Raw genomic sequence first — 22,600 nt, forward strand, 5'->3', positions numbered from 1 at the left:
TATTTATAATTTAATTATAATTATAATTTATAATTATAATTTATTTTTACATTTAGTGTATATGGTCAACAGTCAGTCTTTGAGGATAGCATCTGAAACATGTCTCATCCTTTTAGGCAAAGTTCACAATAATTAACAAAGAAACATTAATGGTTGTAATTTATATATGCAAATACTGAACAAAGCTTAAGCACCCTCAATAGTACACTTGTTCATCACAAACTTCTTAAAGGTTACATGGCTAGTATCCCTAAATTAAAGGAGAAATAAAGGAATACAAGAAATAGAAGCTGGAGTAAGACATTTGACTGTGTCTGCTTCAACATTTAGTAAGATTACAGTTGAGCTTTTGCTCAGCTGCACCTCCCTGAAATATATTCACAGGCCTCAATTTCCTTAATTATCTATCAAAAGAAGTTGAATATGTGGCAACTGAGCCTCCACGGTACAGTGGTTAGAAAATTCTAATAATTCCCAAGAAAATACAACTGTTTCTGTTCTTGATTGATACACTGGTCATTGCATATCTAGAATTCATGTACAGAGAGGACTGAACTCAAAGAACAATCATTTGGGAACAGAACAGATACATCTTGGGCACTATGGAATTCTTTGTTGCTCTCTTGGCTGGATGGAATTCAAAGAAGGGAAAATATTCCAGAAGGTTTTAATATTCTCTTTAATTTTATCTACCCATTACTTGTTGTAAAATATAGATTTCAAAAATCAAATGGATGGAAACAATGAATGGTAATTACACGTTAGCATACATTTTCTGGTTCCTTATTTTCTTGGTTAGTAATTCTGTAAGGCTTGTTTGGTTCATTTGGAACTGAACTTACTGAGTAGCCAATTGCATATGTCACTTTCAGTATTTGTTGGGCGATTTTTACCATGTCCAAACACATAGTTAATCAATTGGGATAATGCTGTACAATGACAACTTTTTTTTCAAGAGAGAGAGAGAAGGGGGAAAAGATTTGTTCAAATCTAGAATACCTCAGATCTCATAGCCTCTTCCCCAAAGGGGCCTAGACTTCAGCTTTACAATGTAGACCTGTTTTTCTAAGTCTATCTAGCCTCACTTATCTCTATGGAATTTTGAACTTTGTTTGCAAAGTGGAAAATTCAACATTTTAGACCATTTGTTTCTGGTGAACACTGGGGATAAACTATCCTAGAATCCATGCAACTTGCCATTTTTACTCTTATACTTTAGACAACATTTCTCCAGATACACCTGAATATATGTTATTTTTATTAACAGCATTTGCTTCCAGATTAAGTCTTGGCGTACTAGAAATTATTCTCTTAAATCTGCATATGCAGAGGTTTCCTTTCCTTCAAAGAAAAGACGATTCATTTCTGCTTTTATTATCTCAAGGCAAACTATTTTGTCCTGTAACTCAGCTTAGTTCTGGGATCTAGAGGTGGGAGATTTTATTTTCCCATGATACTAATTTAGTTTGATCTGCACTTGGCCAGTATGATTCTGGATCTGAATTGGCACTAATATTATGAATACAGTTTTAGTGCAGCATTTAGAAATGTTAATCTTGGAACGATTTATGTTGGACTTCAGAGAGGAAGTCAGGAGAACACAAACTAGTTTGCATCGAGGGCTCAGCAGTAGAGAGGGCCAAGAACTTCAAATTCCTAGGTGTCAAATCTCTGAAGATCTGTCCTGGAGCCTACATGTTGATGCAATCACGGAGAAGGCTCACCAGAGGCTATACTTTGTGATGTGTTTTGAGGAGATTCGGTATGTCACTGAAGACCCTTGAAAACTTCTACAGGAGAGCATTTTGACTGATTGCATCACTGTGTGGTACAGAGGTGCCAATGCTCAGGACAAGAAAAAACTGCAGAAGGTTGTTAACTAGGCCTGCAACATCACAGGCACCAGGCTTCACTACATCGAGGACATCTACAGGAGGCACTGTTTTAAGAAACCAGCATCTATCCTCAAGAACCCCCACCTCCCCCTCCCAAGCCATTCCTTCTTCATTCTGCTACCATCAGGAAAAAGGTACAGGAACTTGAAGATGAGCACTCAGTAGCATAAGGACAGCTTCTTCCCTGAATGATCAATGAACCAAAGACACTGTCTTTCTTTGACTTTTCGTGCACTATTTTTATTCATTTTGGTTAGGTGGTTTATATAAATGTTTGCATTGTGATATTTGCCGCAAAACAACAAATTTTGTGTCTTGTTCATGGCAATAAATTCTGATTCTGATTCGGATAAACAGATATGTATGGTTTTGCACGGTGCCTGGATTCATGTCTATTCATGCTGTGCATTTAATTTTATAATGTATTTTTCATTTTTTATTAATTGAAGTTTAGAATTTTTAAATTTCTGTTTTAATCACTTTACATTCCTTATAAAATAATTTGATTTAAAAATTCAAGTTACATTTTAAGTTTCCGTTTCAAGCTAATATAAATCCTTCAAAAGTGTCAAGGCATGTTGACCAAAATGATTAATAAGTTAAATGGAATCTGGGGTTCATAAATAGAGGCACAGAATACAAATGTGCACAAAACACTAGTTATACTGTATCCAATTGTGAATACTCCCAGAGAGTCTGAAGAAAGGATTTACTATAATAATTCAAATTGATGAGAGATTTCAGATCTGAGGCTAAAGTGAAGAAGTTTGTGTGCTTACAACAAAGAAATTTGAGAAGATCATCGGCTGGGTTGGGCAGGATAAAAGGAGGAAATTGTTTACATTAATAGAAGGTTCAACGTCTAGGGGACACAGATTTAATATTTTGATACAGAGGTAAAAGGTAAAAGCTACTTTCTGCAGCTAGTATAATGACTTCACTGCCTGTAAGGGGAGTGGAAACAGAATCATTCATGAGATTTAGGATGGAAATGGATAAGTACACGAGGGAAAACAGTAGGCCTATTGGACTGCAGGGAAAGAACAAGGTAATGGAATGATTATTTTACTAGGAACTAGCTTGTATCCGGTGGGATAAATGGGTACTTAGTATGCAGTAACAATTCAAAAATAAAATATTGGACGAGTGACAGTTGAGCAACAGTAAACAGTGATGTTATAAATCTGGTATGGTTCTTCGCAAACTGATTTGACACCCATTTCACATTATGACCTCAATAACGTAATCGTGCCTGGAAGTGATCAAACTGCTACATTGAAACAAGTGTTAGATGCCTGAAATTTATAAAAAGGTATTCCACTGTTGGTTTTAGAACCATAAAAATGAAGCATACACCATCCAGTTTCCTAGTACTTCCGCCAGTTTATGTGGCAGGATGTCCACAAGTGTTAGACAACCTTTTCAGTTGTTCTAATTTCTGTAAAGTCAGCATGAACATAAGTTTTTTTCTGACATATAGCACGATAACAGGCCATTATGACCCACGAGCTGATACTGCCCAGTTTACAGCCAATTGGTCTACAACCCTGGTATGTTTCAAATGGTGGGAGGAAACCGGAGCCCCCGGGGTATAAACCCACACAGACATGGGGAGAATGTATAAACCTTTACGGACAGCATGGGATTCAAACCCCTTTCCTGATTGCTGGCGCTGTTACAGTGTTGCACCATCCACTACACTAACTGCCCTTCTCTGCATTGTGTCTGCTCAGATTTACCTGTAGTTGGTATGGGATTGAAAACTTACAAAATTCCTGTGTCTGATTGCTAGACAACTGGAGGTCTAGTTCTGAGCTGGCCATTTTGTATGTGCACGATTCTAGCCATTCTAAATTGAATTTCTCCACCAAACTGCTTGTATAGAGTTTATGAAATGTTTCTAGGAGGTGAGTCTATGGAGAAATCATAAAGAAATAATTGTGCATCTTTTCAAAAAGCAAAACCTTAACTTGCATTGCAAAAATATAATGATGAAAGATGGTAGGATAGGAAAGTGGAAATGTTAATTGAATTGGTAGCAGATTAATTAAATCTCAACATTGGTGAGGTAATGCACTTTGGGAGGTCAAATATTTGTAGGACTTGTCAGGGTCAGCACCAAAGCGTAGTATTTGTGGCATTTCCCCCCCGCCCCCCTCAAATGCAGCACTAACTTCACTAGTGTGCAATGTGTCTTAACCGGTATGTTTGTCTCGTTGTAGTGAGGAGGACAGTGCAGCATTGCTGCCACATGGAGGAGGTACATGGTAGGAACCCCCACCATCATTCCTCCAGCTGAGCGAATCTTCAAACATCAGATTGTGCTCTCCCCCCCCCCCCCCCCTCGGCACAGTTACCCTAATGCCCCCCACTGAGACTTGTTCTGATGCTGTCCCTGGCTTGTATGGCAGTGAGCTTAGGAGTGCTGATGTACAAAGAGACCTTGGGGTGCTAGTCCATAAAAGTGGTGACACAGGTGCAAAGGATAATGAAACAGATATGTTTGCCTTCAAAAGCAGAGTCCTTGAGTATGAGCTGGAATGACATGTGAGATTCACAAGGTTGCTGCCTGAAATGGAGGGCTGTGGTTATGGGAAAGATTGGATAGGCTGGATTTATTCTCTCTAGAATATTGGAGTCTGAATGATTTACAAAATTTTGAGGGGTATGGGATAGAAAGTCTTTTTCCCAGGGCAGGATTGGGGGAAGGGTCTAGAACAAGAGGGCACAGGTTTAAGGAGAGACAGTAGGGGAGAAATAAGTTAAGATATGGGTAAGTTTTTCACAAAGGATGGTGAATATCTGCAGTTGATTTGCCATTGGAGGTAATGATGGCAGATGCTATTAGAACATGGGTACTGTAAGGTAAAAACATCAAAGGTAAAAAAACATCAAGGTAAAAAACATTTCCTTGGATAGGAAAGGAGTAGAAGGATATAGACCTCATATCATATGTTTAGCTTAGTTAGACTTCATTAGCCCTGTTCATGTTGGAAAACCACTAAATTGGTGTGAGAATGAACCGTTTAGAAAAACCAGTAGCACTGTTCCCACTGGACCAAGGAAAAACGGTTCTGTGCACCCTTTCACACTGCCTACTCAGTAGGCCAGAGCAAAGCGGTGCCTATCCTCCAGCGGTGACGTCCTGAGTGATACATCGAGCGATGGTGAACCTGGCCTCCCAGAATTCCGTGCAGCAGAGAAACTCCTCCATGAGTGCTCTGTGGATACAGCCCTTTCATTATGCCAAGGCACACTGGGACACGGCTTTGAAGGAAAAGGTGGCTAGTTTTTTCCTACCCGCAGTCTCTCTCCCTCTCCCCACCCTTTCTCCCCGCCTTTCTCTCCCTTCTGTCTTTCACAGACATATCTATCTAATTGTTCTTTGATTGTTCTTTGATGTCAGTGCCTGCCACTTTATTGTGCGTGTATTTCAACCCCACTGCAACTTTCCCACACTTACTATAAATTATGCGTGTATGTGTTTTATTGCTGCTACCACTTTCCCATGGTTCTTTATTAAATTGTGCGCATATTTTCCCAAGCTCTAATTCATGTATGTTTTAGTTCTGCTACGATTTTCTGATACTGGAGTAGGTTTATATAGATTGGCACATCATGGGCTGAAGGGCTCATATTGTGCTGTACATAATATTTAATTATGTTTCAATTAGCATGAATAATTTAAAAAAAATACAAGATCATCAAACATTGATTAGGATTGTGAATTTAGTAAATTGAATACAAAGTTTATCCCTTTTTAACCTGCACGCACGCAAGAACATCATCAACGTATCACTAATCGGACCCAACCTACTAGGTGTCCCATACACATTGGTATGCCAATCAAAACAGATTCTCAATGATACACCCTCCCTAGCAATTCATCTCTGGGGCAATTTCCTCCCCACCCCGGTTCAGGAGCGTTCACGCTGTCAGGTGAACTGGTAGATTGGAGGTTAATTACTGCGTTCAAGTGCCAGTGTGAAAGGAACTAGTGTTGGCATGGATGAGGGGGCGTGGATGAGGGGGCTATTTCTGTGCTGCACATTTCTAATTCATTTCCAACATGCTGCAAAAAACTGAATCACCAGATAGTCCAAAGTGCCAGTGACTCCCATTTCTTAACCACATATATGAAGTACATTGTCTGATCTGTTGAGTTTCTCTTGCATTGTGTTTTTACTTCATTTATGAGATATGTTTTCAAATGTTCACCTGCAAGCTATTGTTGCCTTCTAGTCAATGGTATGTCTAGGGAAAATAGCACCTATGGCAAGCACTGAAATTGCTTCCTTCCTTTCCCCCCCCCCCCCGTTAAAACTTACTCTCTTCACCCCATAACCATCTCTTACCGCCACCACGCCATCCACTTCATCTTCCCTACCTGACCTCACCACCTCCTCTCTATGTGATGTGCTCTTCTTTGTCCTCTCATTTCACTGAGCCCACGTCTTGGGGGGGGAGGGAGGGATGCACAGTGTGTGTGTGTGAATGCCTGTCGGCAGTCGTCAACTCTTTCTTCCCCCTCCCAGAGTGTCATGAGACCCAGTGTGCTTTGTGACATCAGTGCCTGCCATCCTCCACTATGCAGAACCATGTGTATGTGATAGATGGATATGTCATACCCACATACATATAAATAGAGAGATAGATGGATATGCCTGTGAGAGACAGAGGGAAGGGAGAGAAAGATGGGGAGGGAGAAAGAGAGAGACTGTGGGCAAGCAAGGAACTAGCCTCCTTTTCCTTTATAGCCCCCATGTTCCAGTGCACTTTGGCATAATGAAAGGGCTGTATACATGGAGCACTCATGGAGGGGTTTCTCTGCCATATGGAATTCTAGGAAGGCAGGATTGCCATCGCTCAATGCACTGCTGAGCACTGGAGATCTCCCCTCGGTGTCTTTTAACCAGGGGATTGTTTCTTGGCATCGGTTTCTAACATTTATTCCTTTCCTGCTGAAGGGAATAAATTCTATGACTCCTGTGCGGGGTGGAGGAGAGGTAGGATCAGTGAGGCTGAGGCGATTGAGAGTTAGATGGCGGGGTGGGGGGGGTGCGATGGGTGGCTGATCAGCGAAGCGGTCGAGCGTCGGGTCAGGTTTGGGAGTTAGATGCTGTGCTTACTTGGGCAGCGCCGCAGTGGGAGCAGAATCAACAGTCAGATTAGCGGGTAATGAGCATGAGACGAAAGGCGAGAATCAACAATGGCTCAGGAGTTTGATATTGGGTGAGCGAGATGAGGACAGTGGGCAGACCCCCCCACCCCTGGGCATGTGTCCTGACTGTCATACCCAGATACGCCTATGTTTCTAGCTTCTGCTATAATCAAAGAAGAAAAGAGATTCAACACATTTAAATCAGTTTATCATTTGCTTTTATTTTGTATGATTCTTCTAAACTTCAGCTGGCAAGTTGCTGTCTCTATTATGTTTCAGAGTCGGTATCTGAATGTATTGCGATTAATTTGTCATGAAGTGTGTTGATTGAGAAATATAACCCCTCACCTAGTATTTGTTCAAAGCATTCATGAACAGAGTGATGACTTTGGCTGGCTTTGAATGTGCCAAACTCTGTGCATGCATTGAGAGCCTTATAGCCTCATTTTAGACTGTGATAGCAAACTAACCTAACATGCTTTAGTTTACCCCATCACTCACAAATGCACCAAGTACTCTTGGTTAGGAGGGCCATCAGACCTTCAAATCGCATCCCTTATCCTCAGGAGCCATTGCAGGAAGAGGTGAAGTTCCTATCTTGTCATTTAACTAGATCTTGAGCCGTTTGTTAGTTGGCCATGTTTCAGTTTGATTTTCTACACATACCTGTCTCCTAATTGCAGTTCACAACTGATGTGGAGAAAACCTTTCCATCAGCTGTATCACAAACTATAAACAATACTTATTGAAATCTATCACAAATAACAAACTTTGATTATAATGTGACAACAACTTCCAACCTGACATCTCATGTTATGAAAGATAAAGTTAAGAAAGGTAACGAATGCTCCACTTTGGGAAATATATGAGGGTTTAGAGGAAGAGTTATTTGATTGCCTCTGGGAATAAGGGATTACTATTATGTGGTAGATTGGAGAAACTGTACCCAGAACAGAAATGGCTTGAAGTATGATTCCTGGTGAGATGTTGGAAACCGATTCAGTCGCATCTCTCAATGTAATGAAAATAAAATTCCAGGGGCAGGTGGATCCTCTGAGTGGGACTAACTGGATTCTTCCATGAAAGAGCCAGTGTAGATTTGATGGGTTTATATACATCTTTCTGTTTTGACTTCTATCAATATTAAACTAGCAGAACAATTCTAAACACCAAATTTTATACCTTTGTCACATAACCTTTTTTTGCTTATGTAAGCCATATGCTGTGAACTACCCATTAATGATCTGATCACTTTTTATCTTGACCATTCAGCAGGTTTTTTCATTTGCCTATAAACTGTATCCTTTCCAAAACTTAAGATGGTCATATTCTATTCTGCACAAAATTACCTTTGGCCTTGATTGACACTGTCCCTCAACATTTCTATTTGCCTCTCCATATTCTAGAACTTCTCCCTGTATAATTCCTCTACTGTCTAAGACTTTTTGTATTCTCTCTTTCAGTTTGCCACCAGTTTCTAAACCCCGTACATTGGATTTAATATTTATTCTTTTTTTCAAATTTCTAATCTCCTCTTTAACACTGGCCAAACTTTTGTATCGCTGTTATTGTTTACGCTGGCTCAGCATTTATTCTCTAGTCAGAGTCAAAGAGTAAGGAACTGGCCCTTCAGCCAAATTCATCTAGGCTGACCAAACTGGTATACTGGGCTTATCTGTTTGCCTGCATTTGCTCCATATCCTTCTAAACTCTTCGTATCCATACACTGCAATCTTCGTCCGTGAAGCCAAGCCAAAGAAAGAAAGATCGTACCTTCTTCTCTGGTTCTCTCTGACGGCTCATTCTGGATATAGACTCCCCTTTGAGTGGAAGAAGTTCCCTCTAAGCTCCATCTTTTAATTTCTCCCCCCTCACCTTAAGTTTCAGTGTAAACAACACTGCTATTTTTGAAATAAAGTATTAACATATTTCTTTTTACCTATTTAGAGTAAATAGGCTTTGATAACTGTTAAATCATATTATAAAACTTGAAAATATATGCACGAGCACCTAATTTTACATTTTATCTTTGGATATGGACAGACCTCAAAAAGAGCATTCATCTACCATGTTGAGAGGGGATTAAACATTCCATTCCCTTTTAGAGAACCACCTGAGTTTTGATGACAATATGGAATTTCATTTTTTTTTGGTGTTAGTCTGCACAAATAACACACATTTATTGAATTCATTTCACCCAAAATCATCAGATGGAAGATTTGAATTCATGACCCAAGCATTGTAAGCCCTGTTCCAACCCCATCCCCATTTAAAAAAAACAAGTCAGTTGATTATGTGCCGAATTTCGATTGGTTTTCATCGTTTTTTTTTTTCCTTTTTGAATATGTTTTGTGTGTTACACTCTTGGGCCAAACCATGTGTGCCTTCTAAGAAATGTGCACAATTTCTATCTGCACGTTGACCTCTTGTGTCAACAATGACACGGTTTGCATTTCACAGTAATGAGCTCTATTTAAGTCTCTTTTGGAGATGTTTCTGAGAAATAAGGCCTAATGCAAATAGAAGTTTTTGCTGCACTGCTTTTTAGGTTTGAGTTTTCTTCCTAATTGTGCAGAATAATTAAGAAAGTTTGCAGAAATATTGACACTGCATACATTTGATCTAAGCACCTTTCCACTCCAGTAACAGTTCCCATTCCTAATTTACTGCAGGCCAGTGCGATCAGGAATTCCAGAAAACGCTCAGCGCTAACCACAGAGCCAGATGCCACAGCAAAGAGAACATGCGAGCAGAAGTCTTCTGATTGCTTGATGCCGATTCCATGGATTCTGCATTCTTCCCGGCCGTTGAACGCGCAAGCAGTCAGCAGTCCGCAAGAGACACCGCTAAATCGCCCCATGCCACCAGAAGCACGCAGACTCATTGTCAATAAAAATGCTGGTGAGACTTTGTTGCAAAGAGCAGCACGTCTAGGCTATGAGGTATGTACTTGAAAACTGGCTCTTTTATAATCAAAAATATCTTTTGTTTCAGTAACCTAATATTTAATCAGCAATAATATTTTAATTTCCTAGCACTGTATCCTATTCATGTGAAAACCACAATAATCTTTGTTATAATATTTAAACAGAAATTAGTTTACATTTTTCCCCCAAACGTATACCATTAAAAATAAAGAATGAACATGGATAAGAAAAAACTTTTTATTCGTCTTCTAAGAAAAAAATACTTCCTTGGTCCTACTCTGCCATTTAAAAAGCCCATGATTGATCTTTAGTCCCAAATCCACTTTCCTTGCCTTTTTCATATTCTCTGATTCTCTTGGGTCAAATGTCTTGAAAAGTTGAGCATCCATAGCCTCTCGGGGTACAGAATTTCAAAGATTTGCAGCCCTTGGAGAAAATAAATTATATTTATTCAAGTCCTAAATGACTAAAACCGTACTCAGAGATTTTAACTTCTAGTTCCTATTCTTCAGCTAAAGGCAACTATGAAATTGGGCAATCCTGTTCAGAATCTTGCGTTTCTTTATGACATCATTGGTTGTTCATTTTAAATTCCAATTGTACTCAATCTCTCTGATACAAGTAGGCAATTTAACTGCACCATCTCCAAGGTGAGTGTATCCTTCCTTCGTTACAGAAGCCAAAATGGCACAAAATCTTCAAAGTGAGGTTTTACAGAGAGCTATACATTCTTGGCAAGACCTCCCTATTCACTAAAGGCCTCCTCTTCGGATACGACTCCAACATTTTCTGCTTTATTTCAGATTTCCATCATCTTGTTTTTTTTGATTTTCAATCATTGTTAACTGCTCTTTTTCTTCAAGGAAGTCAATCTTGAAGGAGCTCTGCTTCCTTCTCCAGTGGAATTTCCATCTGGCTCTCTCGCCTAACTGGTGAAGTGTCTTCACCTTGAAATATTAACAGTTTCACTTTCCACAGATGTTACTGAGTGTTTCCAGTTTTTTTTTTCTATCATATTATTTTTATCACTAGAGTAAATTCGTTAAGGGATGTGAGGAAGATGCATTTATTCCTAAACCTTTGCTTTCATCCCTCTACCATGGAAGAATTTTAAATTTAGTTATTTAGTTGATTTAGACAAGTGGCTTGCTTTAAATATTTAACACCCCATCTTCATAATAACATCCCATATATGCAATTGATATTTTTTTTTAATCTGAGAAACATTGAATTATTTCAAGAGTTTTTATTTTATGATTAGGATATAAATAGTTTTCAAAAAACATTAAAGTCCCTGGTTAGATTTTTTAAAATAATGTAATTTCAACACAAAAATGTTGTCAAGATAATTATATTCAATATTTAAGTAATTTTTAAGATGGCAGAAAGAAATGCTGCTAGTTGTGTGGTAAAATCTTGTGTACCATGCCATCTTTGAAATAATTACTCGTTTTCTATCAAAAACAATTCCAGTTATAGTATTAATGACAAAGTTCCAGTATCTTGCCCACTTGGTTTGAGGGTTAGTCGTGTATTCAGACCTTTTAAGGTTAGGTCTAATAAGGTTCTTTGGTAATAATAGGTATCACAGTTGTTGACCCCCATAAAACATAAATTATATTTGAATGCAGGATGTGGAATCCCAATAATAAAAACCAGCCGATCTGGAAAAAAAAACATTTATTCCTAGTTTTCTGTTCTTTATTCTATACTGTAATCTATTGATTCAATCGAAAAGGCACTTGAAAAGGTGCTATGTAATAGTTTTGTCATCAAGGATGATGGTCCAAGAATAAAAGGGTTGAGTTAAAGAAAGCCAAGTAGGAATAGGAGTCAAAAGTTGTTATTTGGATTAGAGGGAAGAATATAATAGAGTTGTCCCAAGGATCAATTTAGACTACTGCTTTTTTAAAAATGTGTTAATGATTTGGATTTGATTGTTCAGGGCATAAGTTCCCATTTTGCAAGTATTTGACAGATGAAATTTAATGCTTAGCAATATTTTGGAAGGAAGAATAAGAGGACTCAATTCTAAAATGTGTACAATAAAGATCTGAAGGTATATATCTACAGATGGTTGGCAGGGCAGGCTGAGAGAGTGATTAAAAACATAAATATGCCCTCCCACAACTGTACATTTAGTAAGCGTGTAGCAACCCTTTCAACGTTTATCATCTTTTGTTCCTTTCCTTTACTAGTGTCTTTCTATTGCCCACCTACTTTTTTATTCAAATTCCCTCTTTGGGTCACAGTGTTTATGCCATTCATCAGGATTGTACCATCAGCACCATCAACTTGTGGTATTTTAGACGACGGACAGGTTTTGTGTTAGAATTTCCACATTAGTGAAACAACTTTGGTGAATTGAGAAAATCATTGCTAATTCAACATACAAAGCTTGGATTGATTATCCTACAGCAGAATAGATTTTTCAACATTACAATTTTTTTTTATTTGAAGCTAATTGCCTTTGAAACATTGAGTGGCACATGGACAAAAAAAAAATTGTTTTTAAAAAGGTTATTTAATGTAACAAAGCATCCCAAGGTCTTCCATTGGGAAGGCTATTGAACAACACTCAAGACTACCAAAGATGGTGAAAATACAGATGATAGTTTGGATAAAAAGAATGCCAGTTAGAAAAGCATAGAAGGGTTTGGGGTGGGGGGGTTGAACTGCAGCAAATTGAAAATTCATTCAGACTTTGAATTTGTACCGAGACGATGAGGTTGTTTTTGGGACAACCAAATGGCTGTTGTTTTCTAAAGTTAGTCAAGACAAGGGGGCAAGAAATGTCTGCAGAATGGTTTGTGGATTAACAACATGATCAGGAAGCATAAGCCTCATGTGGCTAATTATAAGAGGTTTATAACCATGTTTACATGGTTATTATTATTGCCCAATAACCAAGTTGTATCCAGAAATAATGTAAATTAACTGTAATTTTGCTGAATACAGCACATAGCAGCATTTCTTGCCAGCCAAAATTTTATTTTTTTTTCCCCAGTGTATACGTGTTAGACATATTACATTTATGTGCTGTAATAATCCCTCTTGTAGAAGAACATAAATTTATCGTGCTTCCTTGCCGCGTTTCCTCCGAAGTCTGGTCCTGCTCCAAATGACCCCTGGTTTTTTCTTCCCTAGGAGGTAGTGTTGTACTGCTTGGAAAACAAGGCTTGTGATGTAAATCATCATGACAATGCGGGTTATTGTGCTCTACATGAAGCCTGTGCCAGAGGATGGCTCAGCATTGCATGTCACCTTCTGGAACATGGAGCTGATGTGAACTGCAGTGCCCAGGATGGAACAAGGTACAGTACATCTTTTCTCTGATTCCTGCTGCTGAAAGAAGGTGGAAATGACTATTCAATTTGGAGTCCTGACGTGTCAATTCATATTTAAATCTTATCAAATTGACTGATGTGCAGTTTTCAGGGTGGAGACGCATACGTTTGCTAAACTTGGACCATAGAATTTAAAGAAAGTTCCTTCTTAAGATGAGGAGTCCCGTGATGGAGTAGTGGCCGGTAGGACAAAACCAGCCCTCTCAAGACAAAATTCAATAAATATAAAATAGATAAAAGTTGCAGAGAAGAGAAAGAAGATGCCACCCAAGAAAGAAAAAGTAAGAGCAACAGGGGGGATAAAAGTAGTCACTGGGAAAGAAGGCCTTACCTGCACGAAGGAACAGGGAGCCATGGTGGCGAAGAACGTCTGTTCTAAGGTGGGAGCCGGCCCTGCAAAGTCGTGATCCCCCTCCCTCCCCCCCCCCCCCCCGGACCGGTTGGCTACACAAATGGCTCTCTGAGCCAAACAAAAGTGCGCGACGAGTCACGCGTGAGCAGTGCGCAATCAAATGTAAAAGAAAACACTCAACCGGGGGTGGAGGGGTTCAGCTGAGGAACGCTCAACACTAGGGCTCTCAGCTGGAGGATGAGGAAAGGCAGCAGGAGAGGGAGTGAGGTACCAAGCAAGAAAGAAAGTCGACAGGGTGAACGGCAAGAAGAGCAGCCCAGAAGAGGAGGACCAACAGCAAGAGGCCTGACAAAGTGATACAAGCAACTCATCAGGAAAATCAGAAGAGATACAGATGCAAAGAAAATAAGAAGAGGAAGAAGAAGACCAAGATCTTCACAGAGAAATAGAAGGTAAAACAGATGGACAGAATATAGATAAAGCTTTTTATGAAGAACAAATGAGAGCATTGAAAGAATGGTTATCATTAGAATTTAGTGCAATTAAAAGAAAAAGAAAAGAGTAGAAAATGTGGAAGAACAAGAAACGGCTGTAGAAATGGAAGTAAATGACAAGAGAAAAATTGGAAGTGACAAAAAAATTAGAGACACAAGAGTTGTTAGCTCAGAAAATTGATATGTGGGAAAATTATAGTAGACGAAACAACATAAAAATAGTGGGCATGAAGGAGGGTGAAGAAGGCACAGACATGAAGAAATTTATAAAAGGATGGATCCCGAAGGTCCTGGGAATGACAGAAATGAAGGAAGAAATGGAAATAGAAAGGGCACAGAGAGCACTAGTTCTGAAACCGCAGATACATCAAAAACCAAGATCCATCTTAGTAAACTTTTTGGGACATACGACAAGAGAAAATATACTGGAGCGGGCAAGGAATAAAATTAGAAAAGATAATCAGTCACTAATAAAGAAATTGCAGGAAGACTTAGAACATTGGAAATAATTACCGCTAACGTTGATAGGGAGGGTAAATTGCATTAAAATGAATGTCTTCCCAAGGATACAATACTTATTTCAATCGCTACCAATACCCTTAACAGAGAAATTCTTTAATGAACTAAAGAGAATAATAAGGAAATTCTTGTGGAAAGGGAGGAACCAAGGGTAGCATTAGATAAATTAACAGAGAGGTATAATCAAGGTGGTTTGCAGTTACCAAACTTTAAAAATTATTATAGAGCTGCACAATTAAGATATTTATCAGATTTTTACCAGACAAGGGAAAAAAACTAGACTGGACTAAGATAGAACTAGATAAAATAGGGGAGGAGGTACCAGAACATATACTTTATAAGTGGGATGAAAAGCTGGTGCAATATAACAGCTCACCATTATTGCATCATTTACTTAATATGTGGAGGAAGATCCACTTAGAAAGGAAAAAAAAATGAATGACCAAATACGAAACTTGTTATTGACACAAAACCCACTAATCCCTTTTACAATAGATAACCTTTCCTTTAGAGGATGGGAGAGAAAAGGAATCAAAAGAATAGACAATTGTTTTTTGGGAAATAATTTATTAACATTTGAACAGTTGAAGTACAAATATGGAATAACTCATGGTACAATGTTTGCATATCACCAACTGAAAGTTTATTTAAAGGATAAATTGGGAAACAGACTAAGATTACCAGAAGAAAGCAGCTTTGAATATGTGATTACAGACACAATAATAATTAAAAGATTTATAACGAACATGTACATTAAGCTGCAAGATAAGGAAAATGATAAAATAAGCTATAAACCTAAACAAAAGTGGGAAAAGGATTTAAACATAAAGATAAAAAATGAAGCATGGGAAAAGTTATGTTCTGGAACTATGAAGAATACAATAAATCCAGGGTTACGCATGATACAGTATAATTGGTTACACAGGTTATGTATCACGCCTCAAAAGTTAAAAGAATGGGATCCAACATTATCAGATAGGTGTTTTCACTGTAAGAAGGAAATGGGAAAAACAGTACATGCAATTTGGGCATGTGAGAAAGTGAAAATGATTTGGGAAAATCTAAATCAGATATTAAATAAAATCACAAAAAAATAACATAAAAAATCCAGAGATCTTTCTTCTAAGTAACGCAAGTAAGGAATTAGGCCTCAAATTGGATAAAGCGCAAAAAAGATTAATTATGATAGCCTTAGCAGTAGCCAAAAAATGTATAATGTCAACTTGGAAAATCGAAGAGAGCCTGAGAATACAGCAATGGTACATAGAAATGAATAAATGTATTCCATTGGAAAAAGTAACATGTACTTTAAAAAATAAAGTCACATATTTGAACAAATTTGGGAACCATACATGGAACATAAACATAACATGGAACATAACTTGCCTTGGACCTCCATCCCCTAAAATGATAAGATGACAAAACTACTTGATCCAGTGTGTAAAAGTAGATGACATGTTTTTCTTGTTTATTTTTCATTGTGTGAAGACATTGTTTTATGGTTTTATTGTATATGTTGAATATTTATTGGTTTTGGAGAGGGGTGGGAAGGGGGGAAAAGGGAGAAAATGCCACTGTGTATATTTAATGAGAAACGTTTGTATCTATTTTGGTTGATGATATGGTTCTCAGTATGACAAATAAAAAATTGTTAAAAAAATAGAAGAGCTGTGACCAAAATTTAAAAACAGTAGAATTTTTTTGACATCAAGTTTTTGCTTTCCTAAATTACTTGGTGACTTTTTGGAACAAGGAATGGAGCACTTTCTCATTGCAGTTTAGCAAGTGCCAGAGTGAGATGGTTATGGGCACAAGTCCTGATCCTGAGATTTAGGCTGCTATTCTAGTGTAGTATTGTGGGAATGTTAGATTGCTATTTTTTTCAACAAAATATAAAAATCAACTCTGTGGTCTTAGATGAATTCAAAATATCTTAAACCTAATTTTGAAGATAGAGCAGAGTATTTGTCTCCAGTTCAATATTTATACTGCAATTAACATTCCCAAAATCAAAATATATTGGACATTCACTGTCACTAATGTTTGTTCAGGTTTGCTGAGTATAAATTTTATGGGTTTCTTACATTAGAAATGTAGAAATTTCTACGAACTTAATTAACTATTAAAACATTTTTTTTATGCCTGGATATCATGTGCATTGCTATACACAGTTGGTGCAGCAGTTAGCCCAACGCCTTTCCAGTGATCAGGACTGGACATGGATTTGAAACCAATGCAGACTGTAAGGAGTTTGTATATTCTCCCCATGTCTGCATGGGTTTCCTCCCACCCTTCAAAAACGTACTGGGATGTAGGTAAATTGGGTGGCAGGGACTCGTAGGGCCGAATTGGCCTGTTATAGTGCTGTATGTCTAAAAAACTGTATCAAATACATTGTTGAATATTATGATGATTAATTCCAATTAGATCATTTCTGTTAACACCGTGATAGGTCACTATATAGTTGCTACTAGTAAACTTGCTCAATTGACTCTTCTATGTCCAGTAACTTTTTTGTGTTCAACAGTGAGTGATCTGATTCTTCAACAAATAACAAGTGTGTGTATACACACACACACTCACACACAGGATATACTCAGCAGATACATGGACACACACACATGGATACTGTTACAAGATCAAACCAGCAACCATAAAGAAGGCATATCACACAGGGGTAAAGATGAACAATTACTTTATTAACAAAAATTCACCTTGAAACTTTAATTCAAAATATCCCCCCCCCCCCCCTTTTATAACAATGCCCACTGGTTACTATGCAAATTTCCATAACAGTGTAAAACTAATAAATTCCCCAGCCTAAATATAACATATGTAATTAAAGTCCAAGTTATATTTTCAACCAGCCCACAAAAAAAACTTGGACACAAAACAAACACTCAAGACTCACAAAACTTCAATCTCAATCGAAGCAAAGATCATAAACAAAATTCAGTTTGTTTGGTAAACTGAAGCCAAAAGATCTTTGAGAGTGAGAGAGCACAAAATTCAAAGTTGTCTTCCTGTGTTGCTTGCAGAGAGAGGAACAATGGCTTTGTCCGGATCCTTCTGGCTGCCTTCGGAATTTGTTCATCCCTTTTAAAATGCCCAACATTCTAAACTGTCTTCCAGACAATGCCTTCTTCCACTTCACAGCACCCAAGTCCAGAAATTTTTAGATCATTTTCTGCACATTCTCAGTCCGTCTCCCACTCTCTCAGCAGTCCACCTTCACCTTGGCTCTCAGGCAAACTGTCACTTTTCAACACAAAACCACACAACACATAGGCCAATACACAACACAGAACTCTGTAACAATACACACTGATACACAAATGCACGGATACATACGCACACAGATACACGCAGGAGGGGACCCACATGGACATACACTGAGATATATACACAGATACACGCAGAGACACACATGGACAAGCATGGATACACACTCGCGCATACTCACTGACAGATGCACACAGATACATGCACACATGCGCAAAGTTCACTCATATTATTTGATTATCTATCTGTCCGTCTATTTATTTACTTACTTGTGAAAAGTTTAGTTTGGGTATTTAAATCACAGTAGGCCATTAACTCATCATAAATTATAACAGAGGAGAATGGACGGTAGTAACATTCATGGATATATTTGTCGATCATCAAATTAACTTTTCATTTCAATTTTACTGTAGGCCGATCCATGATGCAGTAGAAAATGATCACTTGGAAGTGGTTCGACTATTGCTTTCATACAGTGCAGATCCAACACTGGCCACCTACTCTGGTCGAACTATTCTCAAAATGGCGCATAGTGAAGTGATGGAAATGTTTCTATTAGGTATGTTCATGTTCTAATTCAACTGGTGCTATTCTAATATTGTCTAATGTAGTGGAAAGCTATAAAATTTTTTTAGTTCAAATAATTACCACAAAGGGCTATATTTTAAGTAACTTCAATGAAAGCATGACAATTAACAAGAATAACACAACCACTGGCAAGAATAGAATCTTGAATGGTTGACTGTGTCTGGATTCTCCCTGAAACTATTAGTGTTTATAGATGACATGAATCAAGAATATTTAAAACACTGATGGTCCATTGGTCAATTGGCTACTTTAGAAATACACCAGAACTTGAGTGCATACTTTCTGACTCATAGAACAATATTTTGAGGGATGATGAAACAGTCATTTATGGTTAAAGCTGGACCTGAATGAAAATAAAAAGACTACAATTATTGGAAATCTGAAATAAAAACAAAATGCTGGAAGCACTCAGCATACCAAGAGATAATGCTTCCAGTTGGAGACACTTTAACAGATGTTCTGTTCTCAAGAAGGATCTCAGACCTATGTTAACTCATTCTGAATACTTCTAGCAATTTGTTTTAAAAGCAGGGCACGTCAGGGCAGTTGGCAGAAAGAAAAGAGAATATTAATTACTGAGCCAAAGTAACTGGTATTTATGTAATTGCTCTATGTATAGGATCTCACTGTCTGTTTGCCAACTTTTGAGTCATAATTAATCTCAAAAACAATTAATTGACTGTTAATTTCTTTGCTTGAGGTTAACCTGAGCAACACAAATTCTCACTGATGAATTAATTTAGTTTCAATTTAAGCATTGTTAATCAGATATTTGCATTTAGGCTTGTTGAAGCTGATAATTAATTGTAGCACAATGCTTTTTGGATTATTGTTGTGGTTTCGAGACAGTGTGCTGGTAATGTGAAGCGCACCCTTTCCTAAAAATAATAATGATAGTTTAGCTATTTTGTATTAGAGCATAGTAGTCCAGGTGTATTAAATTAATACTTACGAAAAGTTTTTAGGCAATAAATGGGGATGGTCAGGTAAGGCACATGTTCATGATTTCATCCAAGCTGATGACAACACCAACAACATACATAAAGTAGAATTTTTTTTTCTCTGAAGAAAGGAAGTGCATTTGTTTTACAGCAAAGTCAATGAGTTGAAAATAAGATGGATCCATATGAATCAGTCAATTTTGCAGAAAACAAAAATTAATCTGCTCAAAAGAATAAATTGATTTTCAAAATGAAAGATGACAGAAACTAGAAGAATCCTAATAAATAAGGGTTTTTGCTGTAGAAAAATGCAATGTTGGAGGATGGTTATGTTCAAATGATCATTTTATAATTAACAGTAGTTACTTGTATCAATGCAACTTGACTATCAGTGGGGGTTTCCACAAGCTTTCCAGCTTGTCCTGTTCCAGTCCCAGTTGCTGCTGCTGACTAAATCCACATGACCCACTTAGAACAGCAAATTCCCCTCCATATAATCTGTGGCTCCGACAAGTTCTTTCATCCTTTGCTTTTTATAAACAACAATCCATTAGTGAAGTCTCTTGGGCACTCTCCAAAGCTTTTGCAAAGACTGTTGGCACTGACATGTCTAGCATGAGCAGAGCTCCAAAATTTTAAATAAGATCTGTTTTAAAGTGTTTGTATGTGACCTACACTAAATAACCTGCCCCATTTTATCTCTCAAAAACATATCTATATTCTGTCACATAAGTATACAGCAGGAAAACAGGGCCTTCAGCCCATCTTGACCATACTAATTAAAATATCCCACATCTCGCTAAAACCTACTTTATTAATATATGCGTACAATATTTTCTTAAACATTGGAAGACTACCTGGCTCAACCACCTCCTCTAGAATCTTGTTCCATACACCTACCACTCTGTTTTTTTAAAATAAAGTTACCCTTCAGGTTTCCGTTAAATCTTTCCTCCTCTCCTTAAACTTGTCCTTTGGTTACAGATTCCACTACTCTGGGCAAAAGTCTCACCCGATCTATTCCTCTCATGGTTTTTATACCTCCATTAATCACTCCCTCATCTTCTTGCAGTCTAAGAATAAAGCCCTAGCCTGTTCAACCTGTCCCTACAGCTCAAGCCCCTTGGTCCTGGTAGCATTGTCATAAATCTTCTGTGCACCCTTTCTGCCCAATCAAAATCTTTCATGCATCACAGAGAGTAAAACTGAACACAATTCTCCTAATGGGGTCTCACCAATGTCTGAAACAACTGCAACATGATCTCCCAACTTCTATACTCAATATCCTGATTGATTAACATCAATGTGATGAAAACCTTTTGACCACCTTATCTACCTGGGACACTACTGTCAAGGTACTGTGTACCTGTACTCCTAGATCCCTCTGCTCTACCACACTTCCTAGATCATTACCATTCACTGTGTTTGTCCTACCCATGTATGGCCTTCCAAAATGCAACCCCTCTGCATTAAATTCCACCAACCATTCCTCTGCCCACCCACCTGATCAAAATTCTGCTCCAATTTCTAGCAACCTTCTTCACTATCTACAAATATCAGACAGTTTAGAGTCATCCGCAAACATATTAATCAGGCCACGTACGTTTTCATCCAAATTATTGATATAGGTGACAAACAGCAACTGATCCCTAAGGCACACTACTAGTCACAAAAACAACCTTCCACCATCATCTTCTGATTTCTTCCATGGTTAATTTTCTATCCTTTCTGCTATCTCATCTTGAATCCCATGTGATCTCACATTCCAGTGCAGAATACTATGCAGAACCCTGCTGTTAATTGTTTACATTTTTATTTCTTTCTGTAAATTCACATTTTAATGAATTATCTAAATAAAATATGATTAGTGGTAACTCAATTACCTGAGGAGATGCTATAAATTGACATTCCTCTGGGTGTTATTCTTAAAAAAAAATTGTATTATCTTTTTTAAGAAGTGCCACAGGGCTGCTGGTAAAGCTCAACGATTAATTTTCCCTATATTCTTGCAGTTTGTGATGTTGGCTGCTGAGAGCTGAACAAATAGGCAGCCTTGAAATGTCATAAAAAAATGATACATTTCATTTTCTGTCGCTATGTAATTATACTTTACATGTGAACAAACATAAATGTCAAGACAAGCATTGTCCATTTGGTGTAGTATGCCACATAACATCATGATGGGTCACGTATTATATCTCCCTAACATCTCAAAGGATGGAGAGATGAAAAGTCTGATTTAAAAACATAGGAAAAAACTATTGGTAATGTGGATCAGGAATATTCTCTCTACAGTTGCAGGAATTTCATATGTAAATGACATTATAGATCCAGTCAGACACGTTGGTATTTTTATATTTATTGTTTTGGCTTACCTTATTTTAAATCAATCATTTGCAGTCTCAAACTACAGAGTTAGTATTTACATTTTGCTGCCTTATTTGTTAATGCTTTTATGTATTGTATGACACAACCACAATGTTAGTCCTTTGATCTTCAGTTCTTTGACCAATGTGTGTGCCTTTACCTCACCCCCAGACTATTTTGCTGACCTGCAAGGTCGAAGCAATGATGACCCTGGACTGTACTGGGATTTCTATGGTAGCTCTGTATGTGGTGAGTGTTACACAAAAATACTGCAATTTCAACAGAAGAACAAGTGAACTCAGAAATTTAAAAAAGCCAACTATGATAAATGTATTCAACTATACAGTTAAATGAATACCCTTCAAGATTAGCCATTTTTCCTACATATGGTATGTATATAGGGGGAAGGGGGAATAAGGAATGGATGGGGGGGGGGACAGATAAATGTTTTCGGTATAATCAAGAGATAGGTTCTTTTTTGCATTCTTTATAGTCATGTTCAAAATTGAGGCCATTTTGGACAGAATTAAGAACATTTCTGGAACAAATTACGGGAGTTAAATTTCCACAAGATCCAATGCTCTTCTTATTGGGTAATATTTTGGCGAGAAGACCAAATTTGAAATTGAATTTTTTCAAAAAGCATTTGTGAATTTGTTGCAAGAAAGTGTATAGCAGTGACATGGAAATCAGATTCACATTTATGAATGGAAAGATGGCATGCAGA

At 37.8% G+C, this 22,600-nt stretch overlaps 1 protein-coding gene across 14 annotated transcripts in view; it reads left to right on the forward strand.

Annotated features, from left to right (window-relative positions):
• bcor (BCL6 corepressor) overlaps positions 1 to 22,600 on the forward strand; it is a 292,865-nt gene that overhangs the window by 260,350 nt on the left and 9,915 nt on the right. For 13 of the 14 annotated variants that reach the window (XM_069889366.1, XM_069889362.1, XM_069889351.1 and 10 more), the window contains 4 exons: positions 9,729 to 9,998; positions 13,131 to 13,297; positions 18,391 to 18,536; positions 22,045 to 22,122. In XM_069889366.1, coding sequence (XP_069745467.1) covers positions 9,729 to 9,998; positions 13,131 to 13,297; positions 18,391 to 18,536; positions 22,045 to 22,122 — 661 coding nt within the window. Of the gene's footprint in view, positions 1 to 9,728; positions 9,999 to 13,130; positions 13,298 to 17,222; positions 17,387 to 18,390; positions 18,537 to 22,044; positions 22,123 to 22,600 lie in introns of those variants that run through there. The other variant, XM_069889363.1, reaches the window with a different exon arrangement.

The sequence above is a fragment of the Narcine bancroftii genome, chromosome 7 (assembly GCF_036971445.1).
Source record: "Narcine bancroftii isolate sNarBan1 chromosome 7, sNarBan1.hap1, whole genome shotgun sequence".
NCBI classification, from domain to species: domain Eukaryota; kingdom Metazoa; phylum Chordata; class Chondrichthyes; order Torpediniformes; family Narcinidae; genus Narcine; species Narcine bancroftii.